The following is a 25240-nucleotide window of genomic DNA, read 5'->3' as shown; positions in this document are numbered from 1 at the left end:
TTGTGTCATTAAGTCCAAGCATTGTTATGTAAATCATTACCTCTTTGTTTTTAAAGACACTTTGGAGATAGGCCGTCACCTCTGGCTTCAGGGAAATTTTGGGAAAGACAGAGACCATTTTTCTTTATTCAGTAATCTCACAACGCAAGTTCACTGAAATAAAATGACAAACACAAAAGGTCATTTCTGCACAAAAATCTGAAGTATATTCAAGAATACAGGGTTTATTGCGTTGCAATATTTTAGTACCCATGTGTTAGATGGGTGTTGCCATCTAACTTGCAGCTCACCACCATCTTCTCAAGGGCATTAAGGGATACAAAATCAATGCTGGCCTTTTCAGTGACACGGAAATCCAATGAATGAATTTTAAAAAAATAGAATTTTGGTTCTGAAAACTTAAGAGAAGTAAAGGAGGAAATCGTTTCCAGAAAGTTTGAACAACAGCATAGGTGAAAAAATATTGAAAATTAAAAGAATGAAGAATAGGTTAGAGCACAAAATGAAAAGTATAATCAGATAACTTAGTATTCAGAGTTTGCAGGAATGCAAAAATATATTAGATTACATTGGGTGCACGGTGGCACAGTGGTTAGCACTGCTGCCTCACAACGCCAGGGACCCAAGTTCAATTCCGGCCTTGGGTCACTGTCTGTGTGGAGTTTGCACATTCTCCCCGTGTCTGCATGGGTTTCTTCTGGGTGCTCCAGTTTCCTCCCACAGTCCAAAAATGTGCGGATTAGGTGGATTGGCCATGCTAAATTGCCCCTTAGTGTCAGGGGGTCTTGCAGGGTAAATACGTAGGGTTGTGGGGATAGGGCCCGGGTGGGATTGTTGATGGTGCTGGCTCAATGGGCCGAATGGCCTCCTTCTGCACTGTAGGGTTTCTATGATTCTATGATAACTGAAGTGTGCAAAAGGGTTTAGCTTGAAAAAAGTAAAAACTAACAGGGGAGACTATGGCCTAGTGGTATTATTGCTAGACTATTAATCCAGAAACTCAGCTAATGTTCTGAAGACCCGAATTCAAATCCCGCCACGACAGATGGTGGAATTTGAAATCAATAAAAATATCTGGAATTAAGAATCTACGGATGAACATGAAACCATTGTCAATTGTCAAAAAAAAACCATCTGGTTCACTAATGTCCTTTAGGGAAGGAAATTGGCCATTCTTACCTAGTTTGGCCTACATGTGACTCTAGGGCCACAGCAATGTGGTTGACCCTCAACTGCCTTTGGCCAACTCAGGATGGGCAATACATGCTGGCCAGCCAACGATGCCCATGTCCCACTAATAAAAAAGGCAATAAACCAGGATTACAACTTACTGACATATTTCAATGTAACAGAAGCATTACAGAGGAATTCTGCCCTACTTTATATATACATTTATTGTTTTGCACAACTACAATAGTGAAATACAAATATTGGAGAGTTAAATATATTTTTGTCTCTTTTAACCTCTTGTAATCCAATCTTTTGTTCCCTCTATTGCACTTGCTGTACCTGATGGGGCATTGAATTAACTATTCTAACTGGCATTTTCTGGTTCAGATTCTACAGTTCTTCCATCTTGCCTTGCTTACACAGGTTCAGATACTTGAAAGATGACGCTGTGCAGTCTCTAAAGTTGACTGAGAGGAATATCTAGGGAAATAGCTGGAGAATTGTCATCAATGGCGACTCTTGACATTCACGCATGAATGATTTCCCACAAGGGACCATCCTTGGCCCCCTTCCACTTTCCTCTTTAAAACTTACCTCTTTTGACCACACTATCCAGAGCTCACTTTGCCAATAAATACTGACAGATTCCTGGGGTGGGATCTTCAGTTTTGTGTCAAGTTGAAAGATGAAGGATCCAACCAAGCACCATGCACAATTCTTCCAAGCCCCCACTGGTGGGTTCGATGGTGGGGGCCCAGAAATCGTTTACATCTGTGTGAATTTCCCACCAGATCTTCCCCTGTTGCCCACCTTGGCAGAACAGGAAACCCGCAGGAAGCCGGCATGAAATTAATTTGCACCCTATTAATAGGATGCAGATGAAGGTCCGACAAGAATTGTCCGCCCATGCCAGATTTTCCACGAAATTCTCAGGAAAACACATCGCACAAAACACATTTGGAACAACGTGGCATGCAGATGTCGAGACTCACATGAACAATGCCTAGGATGGAGCATCGCAGCAGTGGTTCAGAGGAGCGTCTGTAGGTGGATCTTTCAGATTCAGTGTCCAGGAGGGGGGCTCCATCTTCCAGCCTAAGAATGTTCCTCGAGATCCATCTGTTTGCTCAAGAGGTCCATCTTCCAGCCTCAGGGTGCTCCCAGAGATCCATTTTCAGGAAGTCCATCTTCTTTCTTCAATAGTGGGTCAGTGATGTTGGATGCCTTTTCAAGATGGTGCCCCAATTGGATGGCGGTCTATGCGCAATCAAGACTGCCCCGCTACAGAATACAGCACAAATCACACAATTAATGAGGTCAGGGCTGGAGCTTTTGGCGTGTTTTCCTGTTTCACGTTCCAGCCCCGCCGTGGGACCAAAATGGCAGAATTCCACCCAACATTTCAGGAACTGTCACCCTACATCAATTTTTCTTGATCTGGCAAATTAGTGGTCAGAGGCCATGCTCGCCATTTAATTGAGGATGGAAGGTTCTTAACGTTGGAAGCCAATTGGAGGCTTTCGAGCACAAAGCATCTGCAGCCTACTTTTGCAAATAAAGAAGTGAGAGGGCACCTTTTTTGAAACAAATAAATGGTCACATGTCAGACCAGTCTTGTGACAAGGAGAGCTTCCTGTGTCACACCTGATACAAACCTTGGTCTCTGTCCATAGTTGTGTTATGGTAGACAGGAGAGAACCTCAAAATCTACCTTTTCATTCTGTTCTCTGGCTGTGGTATAACAAGTGTTTTATGCATCATAACTTCCCTGCTCTTATATTTTATGCCTAGGCCAATAAAGGCAAGTATCACATATGCCTTCTTAACCACATTATCTACCTGTCTTGCTGTCTTCAGGGATCTTTGAACATGCACCCAAGTTCCTTCTGGTCCTCTGGTACTTCCTAATGTTCTACCATCCATTGTGTATTCCCTTGCCCTGTTAGCCCTCGCAAGATGCATCACCTCACACTTTTCAGGGTTAAATTCCATTTGCCACTGTTATCATAGAAATCATAGAAACCCTACAGTACAGAAAGAGGCCATTCGGCCCATCGGGTCTGCACCGACCACAATCCCACCCAGGCCCTACCCCCAAATCCTGACATATTTTACCTGCTAATCCCTCTAATCTACGCATCCCAGGACACTAAGGGGCAATTTTAGCATGGCCAATCAACCCAACCCGCACATCTTTGGACTGTGAGAGGAAACCGGAGCACCCGGAGGAAACCCACGCAGACACGAGGAGAATGTGCAAACTCCACACAGACAGTGACCCGAGCCGGGAATCGAACCCAGGTCCCTGGAGCTGTGAAGCAGCAGTGCTAACCACTGTGCTACCGTGCCGCCCCTTGCTCTTTACCATACCACCAATTCTGGTGTCATCTGCAAACTTACTGATCATATCTCTTATTTTCATGTCCAGATCATTAATGTACACTACAAACAGCAAGAGGCCCAGCACCAGTCACTGTGGTACACCACTGGACACAGGCTTTCAGTCATAAAAACAACCTTTGACCATCACCCTCTGCCTCGTGCCAGTAAGGCAGTTTTGGTTCCAATTTGCAAACTGCCCTGGATCCCATGTGCTCTTATCTTCTTGATCAGTCTCCCATGTGGGACCTTGCTAAAAGCCTTACTGAAGTCCATGTAGACTATATCTGTCCACTTTGTTTGTAAAGCACGCAAGAAACAATACTTGGCACTGTATACCAATACATGGGGTAATAATAAATCAAAGCAAAATCTGTCCGCATCTACAACCTAGTCACCTCCTCAAAATATATGTTCTAATAGAATCACCGCTCATTTTTCTAAACTCTAATAGATATAGTAAGAAGTCTCACAACACCAGGTTAAAGTCCAACAGGTTTATTTGGAATCATGAGCTTTTGGAGCACTGCTCCTTCATCAGGTGAGTGGAGATCCTCTCCACGTTTAAGCCGGCGGTTTGCAGTGTCGGTGGTAGCCATGATGTGGGGATGCTGGCACTGGGACTGGGGTGGGCATAGTAAGAATTCTCACAACACCAGGTTTAAGTCCAACAGGTTTATTTGGAATCATGAGCCCTGACTCACCTGATGAAGGGGCAGTGCTCCGAAAGCTTGTGATTCCAAATAAACCTGTTGGACTTTAACCTGGTGTTGTGAGACTTATTGTGCCCACCCCAGTCCAATGCTGGCATCTCCACATCATGCCTACCTCCAATAGACATTGGTCTAACCTGTCCTCATAGAATAACCCCCTTTCAGTTAGATCCCAGACTCAGGATTGTCAGCCCAAACTCATTCAAGCACATCTCCCAAACAATCTCCAGAGCCTGATATTCTCTCCCGTATTGGCACCCCCAATACACCCAACTTAAGCTGCCCTACATTCTGTGGCTGTTGGACCAATTATCTGAAAATCTCCAATGCAGACAATAGAACATCTCTCCAGTGCCACCGGAGTTTCCCCTCCTCCCAGTGACTTTCAATCTCTCTAATTGTTGGTGTCCCGGCTCTGTCAGCGCTGCATTTTTACCAGTGTGGGCCACACGACTTGCAACCAGAGTCTGCACTGTTTCCCGTGGAGCGAGGCCCTGCTGCTCTCAACATCCGCGGTCAATATTTTCACCCGGTCCACTGCCAGCGCCCTCTCCTGCCATCCGTCACAGCGTGCGCCAGCAGCCCCGCCCACCACCATCCCTATTGGTGAAGGCCTGACCGTACGGTCCAATCCGGTCAGTCAGATCTCGCCCCGCCCCCCTCGCCCCTGTCCACCCCGCCCCCCTCGCCCCTGTCCACCCCGCCCCCCTCGCCCCTGTCCACCCCGCCCCGTCACCTCATCACCGCGCCCCGCCCCCCCTCACCCGTGTCCTCCACGCCCTTGTCCTCCGCCCCCTCCACTCTGCCATCCGTCACAGCGTGCGCCAGCAGCCCCGCCCACCTATTCTGACGGGAAACGCTCGGTTCCGCTCGAAGCCTCCAGTTGTCTTGTCCTCAGCTCGAGCTGCCAGAACAATGAGAGGCGGGGTCTGCGTCCTCACGTCAGGGCAGTGTGCCTCTGCTCGCGCTGGCGGGTGGGCGGAGTTTGTGCGGGTGCGCGAGCGGCAGCCACCTGGACTAACGGTCGGCGCGGGCTCTCCCTGTCGCTGCAGAGAGCGGGCCCGCCCGCCCGCCTGCGAGCTCGGCCGCAATGCCGTCCGCGGTGCGCTATCGGCGGCGGAAGGCGGAGGAACCGCGCTAGCTTAGCCAGCTGCCGTGTGGCGCCAAGCCAGGGTGTGGTCGCTGGGGATCTGCAACTTGCAGCTTTGCAAAGAGAGAGAGGATTTAAAGCGCCGAGTGGCCGCTGGTTGCGGTACCGGGTAGAGCTGGCGAGCGGTCAGAGTCAGCAGCACCCCCACCCTCCCTCCGACCCCGGCCCGCCGCCAGGGTCAGGAAAGGTCGGACTGTAGACCACTGGTCATGGGGCTCCTCTTCTCCAAACTGTGGAGCTTCTTTTGTGACCAAGGTAAAGGTGGAGCCGTTAGTTATCCCCGTTGGGCGCCGGCGCTTCTCCCTGTCCAGCTGCTCCGAGAGATTTTACCCGCTGGTTTTACAAAGTTTAAAAAACTCCGCTGCCGCATATGGTGATTTTAAAATGATTTTTAAGCTTGTCTTGTGTGCTGGAACCCCCTCCCCCCCGCGCCAAGAACGGTGGGCACCGCAGTGACACTCAGCTTCGTTAACAGTTGCATCTTTTAAAATGACCTGGTTGCACTAGTTGCTCCCCATCCTTTCAATTGCCCCCTGCCCAGGACCGAGGTAAACCATCCTCCCCAGCCCTAAACTACTAGTTCTTCCCCCTGACTCACTACCTGTCATCTTTTCCCATCTCCAACACCCCGCCCCCCCCAAAAACCTGCCAGCTAGAAATTTATCCCTTCTGCAACACCAAAGCTGCAAGCTACGCTTCGTGCCACTGATGAGTTTATACCTCTGTCCTTTCCTGCACCCTCCTTTTACATAGCTGATCACACCTGTTGCTTCCCCATGCTTTCTTCTTGGTTGTCTTGCTCACTAGGGCTGCCCTGATTTGTTTTCACTCCTCCCCAGTGAATTGGAGCTGGAAGATTGATTTTGCTCTTCTTCCACTTCATGCACCTATAACTTGCAGCCTGCCAATCAATTATCCATGTTTTCCCCTCCTTATCTACTTGCTGCTTTTTGGCAGCACCGTCTCACATGATGAGGAGAATCTTTGGAAATCTGTAACCTAGGGGGCTGTGGAAACTCATTGAGTATGTTTAAAACAGGTGTTGACAGTTATAAATGTCAATGTGATAAAGGGATTTAAAGGGGGTGGTGTGGGAGAAAGGCATTGAAGTGGTGAGCAGCAATGATTGTATTGAATGGTGGAGCAGGCTCAAGGGGCTGAATGGCCTTCTGTTCCTTTGTTCCACAGACATGGACTCAGCTTGAGCATGTACCCTGATTATGCTAATTCAACCCTTCCATCACTTCTAACATTTCAAGGCAAATATTGGAATAATTGTGTACAGAAATGATGGGTGGGATTTTCCGGCCATGCTCATCCCAAAACCGGAAAATCCTGCCCGAGGTCAACGGACTTTTGCATGGTCCATCCCCCTGCCCACTACAATTCCTGTGGCGGGCAGGACAGGAAAATTTCCCTCCGTGTGAGATATTCAGTAATGGGCTGAGGTAGGGATAGGGTGACAGTCTAGTGTATTTGATAATAGGAGAAGTAGCTGGAAATTTTCAGGGTTCTGTAGCTAAAAGGATGGAAATGAGGAATAAAGGGTGAGATTTTACGGCCTTGCTCATCCTGAAATCGTAAAATCCCACCTGAGGCCAATGGACCTTCCCATGCTCCGCCCCTCACCCGCTCCGATTCATGTGGCGGGCGGGCGGGCTGGTAAAATTCCGGCCAAAGAGTGGGTGGGTGTAATCAGGGAAGAAAATTGAGAGCACTTGATTCTTGCTAAGTATGAATAAAAAATAACTGTAGCAGCTGAGTTTACTAGTGTCCCCATTACCTGGACTATAAGTTGTCCAGTAGATTAGTAGGAACCAAAAGTGTAATTCTGATTACAGGATTCTTAAAATCAAGGAAAGACATTTGGCTCACAAATAATTCACCCATCCTAACTTACCCGCTGTGCTCCTCCATGTTACCAGTACCCTTATCATTTTAATTTCTTATGGTGTTGCAGGATATTCTGCTTCACCTCTCTATGCCTGGAAGTCCATTTCCCAGTTTTGAATACTCGAGAAGAACAATCTTATGATATTAATTCTCAAATTAGTTTTTACTAGTTAACTTGACCTGCTCCCATAATTTATTAATGATATAGTTAATTTAAAAGTAATACCACATATGATTTATTTTATGTTCTCTAAATGTAACTCTATGTGGTTACCTCCCAAACACATGCATTGAATAGTTAAGATACCAAATTTCTACAATTTTTCCCTATAACTCAGACTTCTGACACTAATGTACAGCTTTAAGGCTGTCTCTTCTCCACACTGGCCCCTGTGTTTGAATGTTTCCCTCATTTGTCAATGGCCTGAACTTGACACCGTACTTAAAATGCAGTCTGGCCAGAACTTGGTCATGAATTCTTCTGGAATTTCATCCTCGGCTTTGGCTATATAGCGTGAATATTTTTTTGACTGCTATTAAGCATTATTGAGCATTATTATTCCAATGCGATTGTGTCTTGCATCTGTGTCAATTTTCATATCTTTTAAGCTATTATGCATAAATTGAAATGACCAAAAGCTAGTTAATTTTTATGACAATGAAAGTAAAATACTGCGGATGCTGGAAATCTGAAATAAAAACAGAAAATGGGGGATAAACTCAGCAGGTCTGACACCATCCGAGGAGAGAGAAACAGAGTTGACATTTCCAAAGAACCATAGAATCCCTACTGTGCAGAAGGCGGCCATTTGGCCCATTGAGTCTGCTTCAACTTTCCGAAAGAGCATCTTATCCAGGCCTCTTCTCATCCCCATAACCCTGCACATTTATCATGACTAATCCACCTAACTTGTACATCTTTGGACTGTGGGAGGAATCCAGAGGAATCCCACACAGACACTGAGAGAACGTGCAAACTCCACACAGTCACCCAAGGCTGGAATTGAACCCGGGTCCCTGGCGCTGAGGCAGCAGTTTTGAATCCATGTGACGCTTCTACAGAACTGAGGAGAAGTCTTCATGGCAATCTTTTGTTCTGTATGAAATTACATTACCTATTTTAGATGATCAGTGTTAATAATTTGGAATTCCCTCTAACATTTCTAAGAATGGGTTTGAGGTTATCTCAATCTTGTGCTGTCAAACGAGTTGCAGCATAGTCTCTGGGGTGAACAGCTATTCTCTTTTCCCTGTAGTAACTGTCGTAACACTGTTGAACATCTGCCACAAATATACATCGTAGGATGCCAATTAACATTTTTCAGTTCATCAATCTGATGTGTTTTATGATTGCAAATTGTTATACCTGTATACAAGCTGATTATTTTTGGTGAACGTTTTGCTTGTTTTATTGTTGAGGAATAATTTATTTTATCAAATTTATTATCAAACCATACGGTATATTACATAGACTAGATGCAAATTATATGTTGCTCCTCTGTGTTCCAGCTAGAAATTAATATACTTTTCTTGTGGTCGGGGGTGGCGGCGGTGAGAGAATGGTTGTGGAAGGGGAAACAAAACCAAAAGTATGACTTCTGGGTGAGCCTGCTTTGTGATGAATTGGAACAATTTGTGCTATGGTCATATATGCATATTGAGAACTTGTTTAAGGAGCCCTATACTTGTCATGTTCCAACATTTGACAAAAACTTTGCCCCTTTGGTTCAAAATCAATCTTAGATCCTGGAGTTGGAGGGAATATATGCTGACCACCATTACCTCTGAAGTGTCCTAAATATTATTTTGAACCATATAAATAGAGTCCAGCTGCTTTTCTGTTGCAAAACAAGTAGATTTATATTACTTAAGGATAGAATTTATTGTGCTTTAATAGATAAATATCAGTCCAGCTGAGTTTCCTTGGTCAATATGGATCATGAAAATTTGCCCATCTCACAAAAGCAATACTGTGAGAGTATAGAGATACTAAAACTGAATATACTGAGGATCATTTCCACTGCATCTTGAAGTAAAATATTTTTGTAGTTGACTAGAACTCTGCAAAGAAACACTGCTGTTTATTATCCATAAATGGATAATGGTGTATCAGATAGTACTTTAATATGGATGCAAGTGTTAAAGATTGATACAATTTTGAGGTTTACTTTTGCTACATGTGGCTGAAGTTCGAGATCTGAGATATTGACAGTTCTCAATATATTGAATCACAGAGCTGCAATCAGTAAAGCACAGAAAACCTTACTTAACCTGTACAGTGCTCTGACCAACACATGTCTTTAAGTACATTGCTCATTTGTGATCACTGATACATAAGGGGAGCATTGAAGATTTAAAGGTGGTGTGGAAAAGAGTAAGGAGTTTATAGTGTTAACAGGACTGTGTCACAAAAGTATTGGGTTAATGGTACCAGTAAACTCTTCATACACAGAATGAGTAGCCATTGGAATGGACCTCTAGATAGTGGAGGCAAAGCAAAAACTTGGGAGTCATTAAGAAACACTAGTGATGGGAATGGAGAACTGGAAGATCAGTTAACTTATGGACAAGTTAGATTAGGGTGCATGATCTTATCTGTATCTACCCGAGTGGTTTGAGGATAATAAACAGATCTATAATTTTGCAGTGACTGGACCTGAAACAATCGTAGTAAAATGTGAGGACAGGAAGCATATTTTTACATTAATTTAGAGAGTCTGTCCTGTCCATTGCACAAACTGTGCCAATTTGTTACAGAGCAGAGGGCTATACCCTGTGCTGAAGTATAATTCTGGTGAACCCTTAGCAGGTTGGAATACTCCCTCAATTATTGAACTGCTCTTTATAATTAGTTGTATCTTCTTTCTTTACGGTTTAATCATAGTTTTATATTTATAAATTACATCTTTTTATCCATAATTTGCAGTTATTTACAGTATGCTTTTATTACAATGTTTTACTGATGCGCTTTGCACTCTTAAAAAATCTATGTCTTACAGAACACAAAGTTATAGTAGTCGGCTTGGACAATGCTGGAAAGACCACAATCCTTTATCAATTGTAAGCAGTGGTTGTCTTTGTGCGCGTTAATAAATGCTATCTAGTTGCGATTCATGGCACAAATTCTGATTTCAACTTTGCATGTGATGTAGCTCTTTTTCATTTCAGGCACCCAATGAATGCATAACCTCTCCCAGAGCACAGTATCCTAGTTAAATGCAGATTCAAGTTCCATCTAGCCAGCAAAGAACCCCCATTTTTCACACCTCTTGTTCTGCAGTCTCTTAAGATTATCAATTTAGTACCAAATTTAGTGGTGGTGGGTGGTGAGGAGGAGGAAGAGTTAAGATGCTTTTTCGTAGACTTGGTGCAGACTCGATGGGCCAAATGGTTGCCTCCTGCACTGTAGGGATTCTATACTACATATGATCTGCATAATTTACAAAATCCTACTTCTAGTTAACTTCTGAAGTCAATTTCTTAATCTGTCAAAATTTGAGTTAAATTTATATTTAAACACTTTGAAGTGAAGATTTCTTTGATATTTGAAAGAAAGGTTATTAAAGTAGAATTATATAACTTTCAAACTTTTAGAGCTTTTTTACTATCAGTCTTCCATTCTTAGGACACTGATTTATGACTTCACATTTTAATAAACTAATCAAACTTTATTTTAATTAATATTGCATTTTTTATTTGATTTCCTCACAAAATAAAATGGGATATGCTTTGAAAATATTGATATTATAGTTTTTGTAGTTCCAAGCACCAGAAATGCTTGTTTCTACTTTAACTGTAGTCATGGCAAAAAATCAAGTGTACTGCTTTTCAGTTCAGCTTGTAACCACAACGATTTCCTGCCAGAAATGCAGTGTGCTATGCTGCATGGCATTTGATCTTCTCAGTCTGCCTGAGAGCTAATGACTTGATTTGTTACCCAGTGAAGCACAGCTTTAGACCTGAAATCTCAACATCTTTAATTAAACACAATCTTTCTATTTTGTACTTGTAGACCTGGAATGGCATGATATATTAGTTGATATCCCATGGTGATGTTCTTAAACATTTGGGGGAATCTCTGTCACTTCTGGCACAAATACCCATAAGTTCAAAGTTGAGCTTGTTCATGGGACAATGCTTTTAAATGTTGCTGAAACTTATTTCATGTTTTAATTGCAACTTTAAAATATGTGAAATTATTTAGACTTAGATTTTCAGACTTTGGGGCTGCCGGGTATTTATTCACAGATCTAGTTTGGTCATGTGATAGCAGGCGAGAGGCAAGCTTGTGGTAACAATTCTATTCTCTGCTGATGTGGCTATGTAGCTATATTGGTTTAATACCTACAAAAAATGCCCTTTATCACAGATCAAAATCTATCGGTCCTGCCCGAGGGCTTTTATTTTACTGAGAAATATTCTGCTGATGTTGTTATTTAACTGGCATGAATTGACTAATCTCATTTCATTTGGGTATAATCTTACCTTCTGTTTTGCTCCTTCCTTTAAACTTGACAGCCTGCGAATGTTTTGCTGATAAATGTAGGGAGCATTTCTGTGTTATTGTGTAGTAGCTTAACATTATTTTGTTCAATTTGTAAATTGTTTGAGATTATGCAGTTTTTAAAATAGCTAGCTCAACACAATGAAATTATCTTTGTATGATATTTTAAGTACATTATAACTCTTTTTCAGCCTAGTGAATGAGGTTGTTCACACATCACCGACAATTGGAAGCAATGTAGAGGAGATAGTGGTTAAAAGTACACATTTCTTAATGTGGGACATTGGTGGACAGGACTCGCTGCGTTCCTCCTGGAATACCTATTACACCAACACAGAGGTATGTGAATTTACCTTGGTAGTTGTAATTGATTTGTACAAACCGGTTGTGATTGATTTTAGACATAACCAGGCTTAATTAAACTTAATTAATTTAATTAAACTTTCCAATATTGCAATGGGATTCCAGGTAGGATTAGGAAGTTGCCAATCACTAACTGTGCCATCTCCTTCAATGTGGTTCGTGCTGCTCCATTAGTAGATTTCTTGATTGTATCCATCCCTTTGTAATGGAAACCAAAAAATATATTTGTATAGTTATTTGGTAGAACAGAACTTGAATATTGCTGAAAAAGGAGGCACGCTGTGGAAGTTTTCCACCTTGCACTCATCAAAACAGGTGAAAAATGCAAAATTTCAAAGGGAGTAGCAATTTATACTGTATGAGAAAAGGGTGCTGATTGGTTGGCAAGTCCACTCTGAATGAAGGAGCCATTGACAAGGAGAGTACACCATGGTACCAGGAAACTATTGTCCCTCATGCTTTTGTTTAATTCAAAAAGATGCAATGTCTGGACATGTCCTCTGCAGGCAAAAAAAAACAGATTCCTGTGTATGTATGTGCAGCTTCTAGCAAGTGTAAGTGAGCCACATTGCAAGCCAACTGATCTGAGATTGGTTAATAGTGTAATTCTTAGCACACTTGGGATTTCTGTCTGGTCATGTAATTACAATGAGCATTTTAGACATTTTTTGAATTCTGCAAGCATTGGGTGGTTGAATACCATCAGTACTCTGGCTGTTTGCAACAGGCAGAAAGGGATATGCTGTTAACATCCACCAGTCTTTGGAACATATGGCCTACATGTCTGGCATCACACTGACACTGAAATTCATATATCACATTACTTATTATGCAGCATGGTGGAACAGTGGTTAGCACTGCTGCCCCACAGCACCAGGGATCCAGGTTCAATTCTGGTCTGGGGTGACTGTCTGTGGAGTTTGTACATTCTTCCCATGTCTACATGGGTTTCTGCCGGGTGCTCTGGTTTTCTCCCCATTGTCCATAGCTATGCAGACTAGGTGGATTGGCCATAGAAAATTGCCCCTTAGTGTCCAAAGATGTGTAGATTAGGTGGATTAGCCATGGTAAATGTGTGAGGTTACGGGGATAGGGCAGGGGGTGGTGGGTAAGATACTCTGTCAGAGGGTTGATTCAGACTCGATGGGCTGAATTGCCTCCTACACTGTAGGGATTCTATGACTTGTGTGATGTGTAGAATGTCTTTGTGACTAGACAGGAGCATCCATTTCAGCATGTCATGCCTAGCTTTACTTGGCCTGTTCTTGAGTGTGTGATAAAGTGAGCAATGATTGGTTGGTGTGGCTGTTAGCCCACAGAATAGCTTTAATACATCCTATTTCTGTGCCGAGCTTACACAGTGAACAAATGGCTTGAGTTTTATTTTATGAGATTGTCAATAGATCTGTCTTTAGCTTGAAGAGCCAAAAGAATGCCAGAGCATATATTGACCAATTAAGAATTACAGCCAATTTAAGATTATTAGTTGGGTTTGCAATGTGGCGTTCTAATGTTTGCTCGGAGCTGCATATTATCATAAGCAGGAACCTATCCTCTGCAGGCAAAAAAAAATGTTTAGACATTACTCCATTTTTGAATTTAAAAAAAAGTGGGGACAAAAGCTTCCTGCTGATTCTCTATGGTAACACTTCGACTGATCAAGTCAACTTGCCAACCAATCAGCAACCTCTTATGTTGTATAGATTATTGCTTCCGTTGAAATTTGGCTTTCATGCATCAGTCCTGATGAGTGCAAGATAGACTTTCTTGTGAGACATAGCAGTTTAGGGAAGGAATTCCAGAGCTTGGTGGTCTAGGCAGGTAAAGGCATAACCATTAAAGGTGAAGTAGTTAAAATTGGGGATGATAGAGGCTACAATTAGATGAGTATGGATATCTTGGAGGGTTGAGGCCGGAGTTGATCATAGATCGGGAAAGGTGAGGGATTTGAAAACAAAGATTTTAAAAAATTAAATTGAGGCACTGCTTAACTAGGGGCCATTGTAGACACCTAAGTACATGGGTGATGGACAAAGGAAATTTGATGCGAGTTACTGGGGCCTCAACTATTTACCATTTATATAGACGATCTGGAGGAGGGGACTGAGTGTAGGGTAACAAAGTTTGCAGACGACACAAAGGTAAGTAGAAAAGTGAATCGTGTGGAGGGCGTAGAAGGTCTGCAGAGAGATTTGGACAGGCTGAGTGAGTGGGCGAGGATCTGGCAGATGGAGTATAACGTTAACAAATGCGAGGTTATTCACTTTGGAAGAAATAATAGCAAATTGGATTATTATCTAAATGGAAAGAAATTACAACATGCTGCTGTGCAGAGGGACCTGGGGGTCCTTGTGCATGAGACGCAAAAACCCAGTCTGCAGGTGCAACAGGTGATCAAGAAGGCAAATGGGATGTTGGCCTATATCACAAGGGGGATAGAATATAAAAGCAGAGATGTCTTGCTGCATCTGTACAGGGCATTGGTGAGGCCGCAGCTGGAATACTGTGTGCAGTATTGGTCCCCTTATTTGCGGAAGGATATATTGGCCTTGGAGGGAGTGCAGAGAAGGTTCACCAGGTTGATACCAGAGATGAGGGGTGTTGATTATGAGGAGAGACTGAGCGGATTGGGTTTGTATTCGTTGGAATTTAGAAGGCTGAGGAGAGATCTTATAGAGATCTATAAGATAATGAAGGGGCTGGATAGGGTAGAGATGGAGAGATTCTTTCCACTTAGAAAGGAAACTAGAACTAGAGGGCACAGCCTCAAAATAAAGGGGGGTCAGTTTAGGACAGAGTTGAGGAGGAACTTCTTTCAGGGTGGTGAATCTCTGGAATTCTCTGCCCACTGAAGTGGTGGAGGCTATCTCGTTGAATATGTTTAAATCACGGATAGATGGATTCCTGATCGGTAAGGGAATTGGGGGTTATCGGGATCAGGCGGGTAAGTGGAACTGATCCACTTCAGATCAGCCATGATCTTATTGAATGGCGGGGCAGGCTCGAGGGGCTAGATGGCCTACCCCTGCTCCTATTTATTATGTTCTTATGTTCTTAAGACATGGCAACTGATTTTTGGATGCCCTCAAATTTATAGAGGATTAAATGTAGAAGGCTGGTCAGGAGTGATTTGAATAGCCATGTCTAAAGGTAAGAAAGGCATGGATGGAAGTTGCAGCACTGGGTGAGCTGAGCCAGGAATGGAATCGGTCATTTTTATGGAAGTAGAAATAAGTGTTCTGAGTGGCATAGCTATATGGTTAGAAGCTAATTTCGAAGTCAAATGTGGCACCAAGCAGACAGCTAGGTTTAATTGCCTGATGAAGGGAGCTGAGGAATGCAGTGTGTTCCTACGATTCTTCCCTTAGCATTTTTATATACCATCTCTGGTCATAACGGGATAAATTTGAAACACAACATTGAAAAGATGGCAGATTTGATGTTGACAGCAACTTGAGGGCACTTATACCATTATATACATCTTTTTGAAACAAAAATCAAGGATAATTCAATTTTCATGGGGATTCTTCCAACTTACTGTAGCTTATAGAATCATAGAATGCAGTGCAGAAGCAGATTATTCCGCCTGCTCTGCTTGTGCTGGCTTTCTAAGTGCAACTCTGCTAGTTCCACTTCCTGCCCTTTCCTAGTAGCCCAGCATTTTTTATTCCCTCTTCAGTTTATCCAATTCCCTTTGAAAGCCACATATCTCATAATTAATACATAAAGTATCAACAAAAGCAGTGGTTCTGGTATCAACACTGGGGAACTCTGTATGCTTTCCTCCAGGCTGAAAAACAATCATTTGCTGCTAGTGACTTTAAATCAGCGCCAGATCATTGTCACTTTAATTCCATGAACTTGAACTTTGCTGACAAACCTATTGTATGGCACGTTTATCAAATCTTTTTTGAAAGCCCGTGTACACCTCATCAGCCATCCCACCAGCAAAAGATTGGCTGCACTCCAGACAAACAGCTTAATAATTCCTCCGGGTTACTATGAATCTACTATTGTTGCAGATAACCTCCAGACCTGTGGAATTCCAAAAAACACCATTAAGCAGAAGTTCAGAGATGCAATGGTTAGATAAGTCAGTACTGTGCCTTAATAGAAGAATCGGAGAATCCTGACAGTGCGGAAGGAGGCAATTTGGCTCATCGAGCCTGCACTGACAACAAATCCTGTAACCCCATGTATTTACCCTGTTAATCCCCCTAACGCTAAGGGGCAATTTAAAATGACCAATCAACCTAACTCGCGCATCTTTGGCGTGTGGGAGGAAACTGGAGCACAGACACAGGGAGAATGTGCAAACTCCTCACGCACAATCACCTGAAGCCGGAATTAAACTCGGGTCCCTGGAGCTGTCAGGCAGCAGTGCTAACCACTGTGCCACCCAAATAATTACACAAAAATGGTACTTCCAATGGGAAGCCAGGCCATCACTAAGTTAACTTCTAAAATAGTGAAATAATGAAGGCTTAAAATTTTAAAGAATTACTTCAAGGTTTTATCTTGCATTTCGGATACAGATACAAAAAATCTTCATCTCAGAATTGACAACTTTAAAGTGCAATTCCATATACATAGTAAAATACGTTAATTGCAGAATTTTTTAATGTAACATTCACAATCCCTGAGCATCCTTATATAGTATCCATATTAACATTACACTTGAGGAATTATTCTCCCTGCATAGCGTGGCCTTTCACACTAACTGGGATATTAAGCTTGGGTCACAATTTCGTATTTATGATATTGTCAAGTCAAAATGGACTTGAATGCAGAGCATTCAATTGACTATTTTTGTAACTTGAGAAGGAATTTCTCATTCTCCTTTCTTAAAAAAAATAAAAATATTGTATCCTTTCACCTACTTGCCAATCCAAATATTTTGCCAAATTATCACTATAATAGCTAAAAATATATTTTGTAGACGTATCAAATGTTTTTTGTATCTGCCATACCTTGTATATGTATATGAGGCTGGTCTGATTTCTGATAGGATTGTGAATCTGTTGCATTCAAAAAATCTACAATTAATCTATTTTATTAAATGTATGGAATTGCACTTGAAAGTTGTCAGTTCTGAGATAATTGAAGATTTTTTTGTATCCGGGTCCAAGATGCAAGATAAAGCCTTGAAGTAATGCTTAGGGTTTTGAGTCTTCAGTGGATTTCACCTTCGGAGTTAACACTTTTCTCTCTGATTCCTGGTTTCCCAATGGCAATATCATTTTTGTGTCGTTATTAAAGTTCAGTATTGACTTGTTTAACCATTGCATATCCGTAATTCTGCTTAATGGTGTTTTTTTGGCAATTTATCCATTTCTGGAGAATGATTTGTTTCTTTTACAAACTAGAATTGAATATACAATTTTAAAAGGTTTAATTTTACAATTTTCAGTTCATAATTCTGGTTGTGGATAGCACTGACCGAGAGAGATTGTCGATCACCAAGGAGGAACTGTATAGAATGCTAGCTCATGAGGTAAGTCCATTGTTAAATTAGTAATTAAAATATTTAATAAAGGCTCTAAGATTTTTAAACCAGTCTTATTAATTTACACGTTGGCAGAGACTTTACTGAAGATGATGAAATATGAATTTGGTCTCTGTAAAAGATTGATTGTAGGTCACTCACTGAAGCTTTTTCAATGGAGTTGAGATGCAGATCAGCCATGATCCAATTGAATGGCAGGCAGTGCAACTCAGATGATGTCTCAACCTTTAGTTTTCACCAAAACAGGTGTTCATCTTGTCAATTTTGGGAAGAATTTTATAGATTCTGCTACATAACAAGGGGTTGTATTTAGTTTTCTTGAATGAGGTTAGCACTTCTGCCTCTCAGCACCAGGAACTGGGGCTCAATTCTGGCCTTGGGTGAATGTGTGGACTTTGCACATTCACCCCATGTCTGCATGGGTTTCCTCCAGGTGCTCCGTTTTCCTCCCAAAGTCCAAAGTTGTGCAGGTTAAGTGGATTGACTATGCTAAATTGTCCCTTAGTATCCAAAGATGTGTAGGTTAGGTGGATTGACTATGCTAAATTGTCCCTTAGTATCCAAAGATGTGTAGGTTAGGTGGATTGACTATGCTAAATTGTCTCTTAGTATGCAAAGATGTTCAGGTTGGGTGAATTAACCATGGTAAATGCATGGGGTTATGGGGAAAGAGCCTGGGGGAAGTGGGTCTGGCTAAGATGCTCTTTTGGAGAATCAGTGTACACACAGTGGGCCAAATGACCTTATTCTGCACTGTAGGGATTCTTTGGTTTCTAGGTTGATTTTTGAATTGGAGTATTAAAGAAATTCAAAAATTGAAGTGCACAAAGAATCTACCAAGCTTTGAAATTGAAAGCTATCAAATGTTCTTCCCTTCAGGATTTAAGGAATGCCGCTGTACTTATATTTGCTAATAAACAGGATAAGAAGTATTGTATGTCCGCAGTCGAAATTTCAAAATTCCTTACACTAAGTGCTATCAAAGATCATCCATGGCATATTCAAGCCTGTTGTGCTCTTACAGGAGAAGGGTGAGTGTACTGTTCAGTTTTACAATCAGTTTGTTTTAAAATACCAGAGCTAATGTAAAATATTAAATTTTGTTGCTAACCATTCATATATGAAATCCCTCACTCCTAGTTTCCAACTCATTCCACGAAAAAAATCCTTTCCAACAAAACCGACTTGCCCCTTTTACAGCTCCTGAAATAATTATCTCCTAGCTCATTCTTTGCAAGTATCATGAAACAACCTGCAGGCTCCCCAAACTCACTTCCCAAAGGCAAAATTTCTATTCAGTTTGTCCATAATCCCTGAAGTCACCATAGCTGTCTTTTAATTAAAGTAGACAAGTCCCCGGGGCTAGATGGGATCTATCCCAGGTTACTGCGGGAGGCAAGGGGAGAAATAGCTGGGGCCTTAACAGATGTCTTCACATCCTCTTTGACCACAGGCGAGGTTCCAAAGGACTGGAGAATAGCCAATATTGTTCCCTTGCTTAAGAAAGGAAACAGGGATAATCCAGCAAATTATAGGCCAGTGAGCCTGACATCAGTGGTGGGGAAGCTTTTGGAGAAGATACTGAGGGACAGGATATATGCACATTTGGAGAAAAATTAACTAGTTAGTGACAGGCAGCAAGGTTTTGTATGTGGAACCTTCTATCAGTGAGTGTTTGGTTCTGGATGCCTAAATTGCAAAAGTGCCTCCTTTACAGATAACCCTTGCTTTTATTAGAAGAAAACTGAGACAAATTTGAAGCACTTGTAATCGATGACTTTTTTTTTCTTCCAACAAGCGCAGAGTGCTCTGAAGTATGAGATCTATCTATATTTTAAAAGACATATTACATACAAACATACGAAATAGGAGCAGAACTAGGCCATTTGGCCCCTCAAGCCATATTCAATGACACGGCTTCCATCGTCTTTTGAGGCAGAGTTCAAAAGTCACACAACCCTCTGAGAGAAAATAATTATCCTCATCTTCGTCCTTTCACAGCAGCCCCTAAATTTAAAACAGTGCCCCCAGTTTTTGATTCGTCCGAAATGCCGGCATTGGACTGGGGTAAGCACAGTAAGAAGTCTCTCAACACCAGGTTAAAGTCCAACAGGTTTATTTGGCAGCACAAGCTTTCGGAGTCTCAGGTTCCTCCTTCAGGTGAGTGAAGACTTGTGTAACACAACTTTTCATTCACCCGAAGAAGGAGCCTGAGACTCTGAAAGCTTGTACTGCCAAATAAACCTGTTGGACTTTAACCTGGTGCTGTAAGACTTCTCACTGCATCTTATTAGGACCATTCGGGATCTTCAATAAAGTCACCCATCACTTTTCTAAACTCCAGTGAAAATAAGCCCAATCTGTCCAGTCTTCCTCATAAGACAACCTGCTCATTCTGGGTATCAATCCAGTAAACCCCCTCTGAACCACCTCCAATGCATTTACATCTTTCCTTAAATAAGGAGACCAAAACTGCACACAGTATTCAAAATGTGGTCTCACCAATGCCCTGTATAAGTGAAGTTTATGATTGATTCCCCTAATTGGCCTCCTTAATTAATTGCAGTACATGCGCACTAACTCTTTGTGGCTCATGCATGAGAACACCTATATCCTTCTGCACCTCGAAATTCTGCAGTTGTTCTCTGTTTAAGTAACACTTTGGGGGTGATCTTATCGGCCCGTCACACCGGTCAATCGGGATGCTTATGCAAAAGTGCCCCACAGCTCAGCAACCAGCTTCCTGGCGTGAATAGCTGACTCCCCCTACAGGAAAAAATCACATTTTGCCTCTTTTCTTTTCCCGAAGTGTCATACAATTGCATTTGGGAGCTTGCCCAACAAATGGGCGTCTCTCCCATTTTCATGTTCGTTTGGCACTTAGAATTTTTATGATATGATTGCCCCTTCTGTCTTTTTTTTCTTCTAGCCAAGTGAACAAACTTCACATTTTCCCACATTATGCTCCCATTTGCCAGATTTTTGGCCCCTCATTCAACCTAGCTATATCCATTTGCAACCTCTTTGTGTCCTCTTCACAATATACTTTCCTACTAACCTTTGTCATCTGCAAATTTAGCTACCATGCCTTCGCTCCCCTCAGTCATTGATAGAAATTGTAAAAAATTGAGGCCCCCCCACACAGACCCTTGCATGACTCCTCCACCCATCGCATCCTGACAACCAGAAAATAAGCCAGTTATGTCTACTGTTTTCTGTCAGCCAGCCAATCTTCAATCCATATTAATATGTTATTCTCTACACCATGAGCTTTTATTTTCCGCAATACCTTTTGATGTGGCACCTTATCAAATGCCTTCTGGAAATTCAAGTCCGCATGTCTGAAGGCTCCCCTTTATCCACATTGCATGTTATTCCTTCAAATAACTCAAATTGGTTAAACATGATTCCCTTTCACAAAATCATGATGACACTTCTTGAACACCTTGAGTTTTACTAAATGTCTAGCTATAATCTAATGTTCAATGCTGGCACCTTCCCGATGACAGACTTCAAGCTAACAGGTCTATGATTTCCTGTTGAATAGAGTGGTCAGGTTTTCTACTTTCCAGTCTGATGTACCTTCCCAGAATCCAGCAAGTTTTGGAAAATTAACACAAACGCAACTGCTACCTCATTAACCGCCTTTTTTAAGACCCTAGGATGAAATCCATCAGCACTTGGAGACTTGTCAGCCCGCAGTGCCACCAATTTGCTCAATACAGCTTCCCTAGTGATTGTAATTTCACCAAGTTCCTCTCCCTTTCCTCTAGCTTCATATCCCAGTACATTTTAGTTTTCTCAGCTTTTGTTCCCGTCCTTGTTTAAGTTTGAAATACTCGACTTAGGCTTAGTCTTCTCCCTTTCAAACTGGATGTAAAATTCAATCATATTGTGATCAGTGCTATCTAAAGGTACCTTTACTCTGAGACCATGAATTAACCGTATCACATTAAACAACACCAAGTCGAATATAACCTCCTCCCTCGTTGGTTCCAGGATGTGCTGCTCCAAGGTACTATCTCAAAAGTATTCTTTGAACTCATCATCCAGGCTACTACTGCCAATCTGACTGTTCCCGTTTATATGTAAATTAAAATCACCCATGATTATTGTCCCTTTATCACAAGCTCCCAAAATTTCTTATTGTATATGTTAATTTTTCGTTTATCAACTTGAGGAAAACATGCTTTGTAGAAGTGGTGGAGTCTAGCGACACGCCAACCAGCATAGGTTCAATTCCTATACTGTCTGAGGTTATTCATGAAGGCCTGTCTTCTCAAGCTTGTCCCATGCCTGAGGTGTGGCGATCCTTAGGTTAAAATCACCGCCAGTCGGCTCTCCCCCTCAACGGAGAAAGCATCCTATAGTCCTTGCCAATTTACCGTTACTTTTTATACACGCACATCTTTTTTTCAAAAACTTGATTTTATTATTTTAGCATTTCTTTTGATGCATAGGGCAGAGATTATCATTAAAAATATATTTTTCCTCCTTTAGGTTGTGTCAAGGTCTTGAATGGATGACGACTAGAGTTGGAATAAAATAAAGATAAAGCTATCACTCCATAAATATGAAGTTACCTTGCATCTGTGACAAACTTATGAAGTTGCAAACTGCCAGCTGCATTTTAATGAAGTGAATTAAAAGCTCCGTTTGTGTTTTCTATAACATCAGTCAGATTAATATTGTGCACTGTCAAATTCTGTACTACAAAGATGCAATGTTTGGTATGCATTGGACAGACTTTTCACACTCCTGTCTTTATAGTGGTGGTAACTTTTTAAATAAAAACTCATTGTCTTTTATTTATGAAAACTATACGTAGTGAATTAAATGGACAATATGCTCTTGGGTCACAATTCTTTTCATCTGCACTTTTTTAGGTCACATATCTTCACTGCTTTGGTGAGTGAATTTGTACCACAAAATCATGAAACTAGAATATCTTTGCAACTAAGCCACACTGGTAGATTACAGACACATGCATACGTTTTTAAACAACTAAGTTAGTATCACTATCACTGAATAATTACAACATTTGTCAGGATACAGTGTGTCAGTTTTAGCTACTGGCAGCCACATTTGGATTGATTTCTCTTAGGGATGTCGACCACTATTTTCTGCTGAATTAGTTTCTGTTTGAAATTCTCAATCATTACTTTACGATATCACCAGCATGATGTATGTACTAAAATTTCATAGGAGTTACTTTAGGATTGAATTGACTAACACAATCTGATTCCTGGTGAACTAATCACAGGCGCAGTACCTTAATTGAGTGCATCAATTGCTGAGCTAACAGTATTGATATTTATGCTGATAAATCTGGAATGTACTTGAGAACTAACGCTATCCAAAAAGTAAATGCCACAGAAAAAAATATAATTTGTTCAATTATCCTTTGAAGAGGAACAATGATATTTGCATCTAATATACTTTTAACATAATAAGCAAAATATATACTATTAAACCATCATAGTTGAATCTTAACCGGGATTAGTGGCAACACCACCTTTTAGTCCATTAACCAATTGCCAGAATTAGCTGACTCCTGTTCCTATTATAAAGGCTCTACAATGGTTCATTGGGCAGACCCTGCAGCATCAACATTGTGTACAAGTTTATTATGTCTGGGAAGTCAGGCTCATCTGTCATTGTTTCTATTTGAAGAATATTAAAATGCTTTTTTCTTTGCTACAGAATGTGAGTTTGGCTCCTGAGTATGCATTTACCTGTGGCATTGAATTGCTTTGTCAGGATATTTCATTTAGATTTTATGTTCGAAGCACATGTTGTTTTTCAATCAAGATTTTTCAAAAATTATCATGTGCAAGAGTGATGCAGTGTCAGCAATTTACATTTGTGAAATTTTTGACAGACTTTGGAATTTAGGTTCAAAGCTTAAACCTTTGTAGTTTTGGTTATATAAACTCTGTTCAATTATTTTTTAAGTTATTTTTAAACCATGTATGTTTATAACTCTGGAGGAGTTTTTTTGCCTTATTAAAACATATTCCTGAAAGAAACTTTGGCTGTTTCTCAGTTTGAATGTGTTCTATCTATATATTCTACTGTGGCACAATAACATCTTGTGGTGATTTTTTTAAATAAAACATTTGTAAGGCATTGGTTGTGCAATACTTGTTCCAATAAATAAAACTAATTTGCTCTACAGTATGACTTATTGAAATTTTATTTAAAATTCATAACCGGGGTACTACCTTGCTGTTGACCACAGCATACTGCAATCTAATGTCATTGATCTCCCATGACATTGTTCCTGTATTGGCTTTGGTCTTCAATTTTTTTTTTCTTTCTGCATTTTTCACTGATGCTTGATTGTCATACTTTTCAAAACATTTTTTTAGCTTTTTTTTTGTAATCCCCAATATGTGTTTGTCACCCTTGTTAATTTACTGAAATACTTGAGTACGTGGCTTTGCAAAGTTTGCACCACACAGGCATATACAATGGAACAAGAATTTTTACCTAGAGGTGAGAATCTGGAACTCTCTACCACTGAGTGATTTAAATGAATAGTATTCCAGAGGAATCTAGGCATATGGAGGATTATAGTGATAGATTTAGTTGAGGGGGCTTGAGCGGAGCAAACACACTGGCATGGACTGCTTGGTCAGTTTCTGTGTCTTGCAACCAAAACAAGGTAAAATGAAACAAGGATTGAATTTCAGGTTAGGAAGGACGTAATGCCATAAACCAAAAGTTGGATGTGGATTGTAGAGTTAAATTCTAGGATAAATAATGGTTTGGGGAACTCTGGCATCTGAGACTACGAGGTTGCAATCTGTTTTTGGAAGAGGCTAGGATCTGGTAGCACTCGTGGCTGGTGTATGAAAAGACTAGGAGTGTGGAGGTCAGGGAGGGGGCTGGTCCCTGGACTGAGGGAATATTTGGAGACGGGGATTGAGGAACTTCCATGCTTAAAGAAGTTCATAGCATTAAGAGCTAGGCTGAGGCGTAGGAGAATTGGAGTGTATGCAGAGGCAACTGCTTTGAACCAGTAATTTGGCAGTTCAGAGGCGTAGAAGGGGTAGAGCAAAATGGTTGGAGGGTAAACTTCTTGGTGATTTGCATATACATTCATATGGATGAAGTTGACCAGTGACAGCAATTAGTCCAAGATTAGATTCTTGAAGACTTTAAAAGTGATGAAAAGAGTGAGAATAGAAGCAATTATTGAAGATACTCATGACTTTAGGGCTTTTTCAGTGCTTTGCAAAGAAAATTACAGCACAGGAACAGGCCCTTCGGCCCTCCAAGCCTGCACTGACCATGCTGTCTGAATTCAGGTCTAAAATCTTCACAGACAGTAAAGTATGGTTTGAAACATTAGGATTAGTCCGAATGCACCAGCAAATCTCAACCTTACCAGCAGCTGCAACATAACCCTTTTAGGTTGGTGGAGGTGCTGTTGAGAATCTGACCCCTTCAGTTGGCTCTGTATGTGACCAATTTTTCAGCTTTGACTTTTCAGAATAATTGTTTTTGTAATTTGGAAGAGACATAATATTGTTTTCTTTTATTATAAGTATAATGAA

At 41.3% G+C, this 25240-nt stretch overlaps 2 protein-coding genes across 4 annotated transcripts in view; one reads left to right on the top strand and one right to left on the bottom strand.

The window, feature by feature from the left end:
* The window catches only part of nsun6 (NOP2/Sun RNA methyltransferase 6), a 45639-nt gene extending 40776 nt beyond the window's left edge, over positions 1-4863 (bottom strand). The window contains exons 1-3 of one of the 3 annotated variants that reach the window (XM_078234704.1): positions 4699-4861; positions 1180-1294; positions 41-153 (exon numbers count right to left, since the gene is read on the bottom strand). In XM_078234704.1, the coding sequence (XP_078090830.1) occupies positions 41-118 (78 nt within the window). In that variant the 5' untranslated portion in view covers positions 119-153; positions 1180-1294; positions 4699-4861. Of the gene's footprint in view, positions 1-40; positions 154-1179; positions 1295-2162; positions 2452-4698 lie in introns of all 3 variants that reach the window. The other 2 variants (XM_078234697.1, XM_078234691.1) reach the window with 2 other exon arrangements.
* Positions 4864-5228: 365 nt separating this feature from the next.
* LOC144507441 (ADP-ribosylation factor-like protein 5B) lies at positions 5229-23853 on the top strand. Its single transcript, XM_078234597.1, has 6 exons — positions 5229-5667; positions 10305-10365; positions 12001-12148; positions 17583-17666; positions 18558-18709; positions 22179-23853. Exons 1-6 carry the CDS (start codon positions 5622-5624, stop codon positions 22225-22227), a joined length of 540 nt encoding a protein of 179 aa, XP_078090723.1. The 5' UTR covers positions 5229-5621; the 3' UTR covers positions 22228-23853.
* Positions 23854-25240: the final 1387 nt, after the last annotated feature.

Source organism: Mustelus asterias, chromosome 2, assembly GCF_964213995.1.
Source record: "Mustelus asterias chromosome 2, sMusAst1.hap1.1, whole genome shotgun sequence".
NCBI classification, from domain to species: Eukaryota; Metazoa; Chordata; class Chondrichthyes; order Carcharhiniformes; family Triakidae; genus Mustelus; species Mustelus asterias.
This window is presented reverse-complemented; position numbering and strand designations above follow the sequence as displayed.

What these genes read in the sequence shown, in the direction of transcription:
- LOC144507441 (XM_078234597.1), top strand. Translation starts at nt 5,622, where the DNA reads ATGGGGCTCCTCTTCTCCAAACTGTGGAGCTTCTTTTGTGACCAAG. An exon ending in GAGCTTCTTTTGTGACCAAG is followed by an intron (nt 5,668 to 10,304) that starts GTAAAGGTGGAG and finishes TATGTCTTACAG; the next exon opens with AACACAAAGTTATAGTAGTC. An exon ending in CCTATTACACCAACACAGAG is followed by an intron (nt 12,149 to 17,582) that starts GTATGTGAATTT and finishes TACAATTTTCAG; the next exon opens with TTCATAATTCTGGTTGTGGA.